Consider the following 4,170-nt stretch of genomic DNA (forward strand, 5'->3'; position numbering starts at 1 on the left):
GGTGGAGGTGAATGAAGAGGAAGGGGGGGGTGGGGGTGCTGTTTATTTATTTTATTTCTAAAGCTTCAGCTAAAGTCGCTCTGACACTGTTGGGGCTGGAGGGGAGGAGCGGCTGGGCTCCGCCGGATCATCCATCATCGCTGTCACCCAGAGTCTGCCCCGAGGAGCCGTAGACGCAATCTCCCTTCTGTCTCTACACCGAAACTATTAATATTAAAGCCTCCCTTCAAACGCCACCCCGACTGGCTTCGTTCTCCGCGCCGGCGGACCGGCCTCCCCCCCTCAGACCCGCGTGGCCCCTGCGCCGCCGCAGCGCCCGCCCAGCCCGGCCCGACGGCCGCGCGCGACGCCCCGGCGAGTTCCCCACGGCAACTGCGAGGCGCCCGCCCTCCCACCCCCGCGATTCCACGCCGCTCTCCCTCGGCCTGACACGCACCCCAAGGGGGGGGGCAGGTGAGGGCAGGGCGGCCGGCTCCCCCGCCAGAGGCTGCGCGCCCCCGCCCTCCCCTGCCTCCTCCCAGGCTCCGGGGCGCAGGTCCGCGCCGTCCCTGCTCAGGGGGCGGCGGGAGGCGGCGGGTGCAGAGCCAGGGCCTCGGGCCCCACCAGACACCCAGGCCCTGGCCTTCCTAACACAGTGGCAACTTGCAGCGGAGGTCCGGGCTCCTTATCACAGGGCTGGCCTGCAAGGCTAATGGGGAACTTGTGGAGGATCCCTGCCCGTCCCTTTGAAGGAAGGTCCCTGCTCTGACAGCTGCTGGAGATATTAGCCACATTCCCCTTCCCCAATCTGCTCCGGGTTAACAGGCCCCGGGCTGGAGGGGGCCAGGCCAGGGGGGTCCTGGTGGGCCCTTCTGGGCGCATCTACGTAGGGGGACGGAAGACACAGACTTTCCTGGTCTTTTTTTTTTTCCCTTCTCTTTTCCCCTTAAATTGTGGCTTCTTGCTCAATTCCCCAACCCTTAACAGATGGCAATTGCAGTTCTCTCGGAATTTCTTAAAGAAAGGGAAACCTTTGGAATTTATTTCCGCTTTTGCTTTTCCATATAAAAAGTGTTTTTATATTACTCTTGTTTTGGAGAACATAAGCAATTTTATTCAAGACTACAGTATTTCCTTTAACACTATATGGTTGTCAAAACACCATTCCCAGTTTCTTTGCTTTTGACAGCTGAGTCTTTCTTAAATATACCCAAATCGGAACTCTTTATACTAAATAGTAAACCAGAGATAGGAGCAAGTGCTTTCCGAGGGGTATAAAAAAAGCATTATACAAATTGGACAACTACCACCTCTCAGCCTTGGCATATGAAGGGGGGGGGGGGATGCAAACAAAGTTATTACAATTAGTATTCATCTCCAAATATTTAAAAAGGTTAACATGACAGGCTGTGGTTTTGTTGAAGAAATTACACCTGGGAGTATTTTATTCATGAAAACCAAGGGTAGAGAGCTCTGAGATCTAAACTTTGATGGAAATAGCTTATTAATAATTGCATGACACACTTCCTAAACAGGAGTCAATTAGCTACAAGTAAATCCTTCAGCATTTACTTTTCTGAGAGGAACTGAAGGGAAAATGTGCAAAAAAATAAAAGAAAGTGGTGAGCTGATGTGAGAGTTATTTAGAAGTGGAGAACTTGTCAAATTTTACCTAAAAGCATTTACAGTAAAAGTATACACATATTTAAATTTTGCAAAAGAACTCCATGTGAAAGGACCTAACAAAAATGAGAGGGAAGCTACCTCTACTCAAGTGGCACAGAATTTCTCCATTGCCAGTTAGTTTGTATCAGAAATGTTATTTCTATGTCTAAACAGCAGCACATTCACTGAAGTTATAAATGTATTTATAAAAAGTCTACCAAACTAAAAACAACACAAAACAATAGAAGTTTACTTCCTCATCCTATGTATACAACTTCTATTCATGTTTTCTGCCCTGGAAAGATAGAAGAACCCCCAATAAGATACAAACTTGGATTTCTGAGACAGTGAATTGTTTTCCTATCAAGTTGACATTACACAACTAGCTAAAGTCTATATTACATGTTTTAAACATAAGATTCAACATTTTGGTGTTACAAAAATCCCAGGATAGTATATTTATTTGAAAAATTAAGGGGGCGTGCAAATACCTCACTTTTTTTCACTTTCCACACTTTGGCAGGCATTGTTTGTGCAGTATCAGCCAGCTAATGACACAAATTTCCAGGAATGTTGCATGAGATTTTGAAAACAGCATTAATTGCCTGTTTTGTTGTTTTAGAAAAAAAAAGTTAAGTTTAGTCACCAAATCACACTAGCGTGCCTGCACATGGGGGTGTCTGAAATAAAAAGACATCACAATATAATTCATATTAAATATTAATGATAAAGTAATCTTTTCAACTCAGGATTTCAAACTCCATAGAAGTTGTTTACTCAGCTATGAACATCTATATGTAAATTTTAATTTACATATTCAACAGTATTTTAGTAAGTAAGACAGAGAAAAAACACAGGCAGATGAATTATCTTTGAGCACAGACGTTAGTTATTTCTTATGATGTAAAATTAACCCTGCAAAAGCCCTTTATTCTGGCAGTGGAAGAACATAAAAAGCTTTATCTAGAAGTATTTTTTTTAACATCATGCATTTAAAAAGGAGGTTGGACACATTGAAGGTGATTGTTCAATCTGGCTCACACATACACACACACACACACACACACACACGATTTCATACCTTTAGAAGTTTTCTGCTGGGAGAATCTACAGGCCAAATATACACTAAAAAGCTATCGATGGTTACCTTAAAAGTTCTTGCTAAGTTAAGTTTCAAATAAATTCAACTTCTCGTGATAAAACCACCACCTACTCTGAACACCATATACAGTAGGCATTGCACCACCTTGCCTTAAAACTATGAAAAACACAAAAGCCTAACAAAAAATCAAAAATGAAATATTTATTACCGCATTTTGTGACTTAACACCTTTTTTTTTTTAACATAACGTCACAGTCCTCATACAAGTATTTTAATGTAAATTTGACAAAGCTTAAAGGTAACAGCATTTTCTTCTAGTGAGGAACACGTGCTGAGAAAAGAAGAATTCATGGACATACAATACCAATTCCACAGCAGATCTGATACTAGCAAAAACATTCTTTTTTTTCAATTGAGGTAAACACATAGAATATCTAACATGAAACAATTAATAGACCGAACTCTGTACGAAGTTTGTTACAGTATTCTCTTGCTCTTTTTTTTTTATCCCCCAAGCTTTGAGTTTCCGATCAAGTCCTAGTTGTGGTGCTATGACCATTAACTTTTTTCTGTTGAGGAAAGCTGCCCAACTTAAGATTGTTTTGTCCACAGCCAAGGCTTCGAACTCCCGGAAGAAGCTCCTGCTTTGTCTTGAAATCTTCATGGGCAAGCTCTTTGAAGAAGAGTCCCCCAAAATAATAAGAAGAATTGGCTTATGAAGCACAAACTATAAAGATCTGTTTGAAACTAAAGGACACATTTCTGGAGAAACAAAGGCCGGGCATGAAAACACATTCTTGAAGCTGGAGTCCGAGGGATGAGGTTCAGCCACACGTTCACCGTGGTCTCAGCGTGGTTCTTTGCTCATTGGCCCAACAGGTTTAAAATATACCACAGTCTCTCTTGGATAGTGAATTCACCGATGAACCAAAAAACAGTCATTCTTTTGGGAACAACACACATAGTGTGGAAAACAAGGATATATTTATTTTCTCTTCTAAAACTATTTGAGGCAACATAACGGAGTGATCAACAGAAATGTACAAGTTTAACTTAGTTCCTATGTTTATACTACAGTAGTTATAACTCTCGGAGTCTTTTTTTCCAGAGGATCTTTACATGGACAGAATTGTCTCAGTGAGCCCATGATTTCACATTTGTGTTCTTGTCTCGTTGGTCCTCTGTTGCTTGATGAAAAATGACAAAAGTAAAAAATAATCACAGCTGTCTGGAATTTCATATTAAGTGTCAACATCTGGTCAAAGTTCAGAAAGTCTTAAAATAGTTTTTGCGTGTGTTTCCTTCTCCCTGGAGTTCCCTTATACTATTGGGCATGAATGTCCATAACCTGTCCGCCAACACTGGGATCTACAGAATTTAACATTGTGGGACTCTGTGCTGACATAGTCATTCCAGGGTGGGGA

At 42.4% G+C, this 4,170-nt stretch overlaps 1 protein-coding gene across 5 annotated transcripts in view; it reads right to left on the bottom strand.

Moving 5' to 3' along the window:
* Window positions 1-2,932: 2,932 nt before the first annotated feature.
* Window positions 2,933-4,170, bottom strand: part of MEIS2 (Meis homeobox 2) — a 209,423-nt gene continuing 208,185 nt past the window's right edge. For all 5 annotated transcript variants that reach the window (XM_079768242.1, XM_079768241.1, XM_079768239.1 and 2 more), the window contains exon 12: window positions 2,933-4,170. This exon is cut by the window's right edge and continues 187 nt beyond it. In XM_079768242.1, coding sequence (XP_079624368.1) covers window positions 4,071-4,170 — 100 coding nt within the window. In that variant the 3' untranslated portion in view covers window positions 2,933-4,070.

The sequence above is a fragment of the Cnephaeus nilssonii genome (genome assembly GCF_951640355.1).
Source record: "Cnephaeus nilssonii genome assembly, chromosome: 4".
Taxonomy (NCBI): Eukaryota; Metazoa; Chordata; class Mammalia; order Chiroptera; family Vespertilionidae; genus Cnephaeus; species Cnephaeus nilssonii.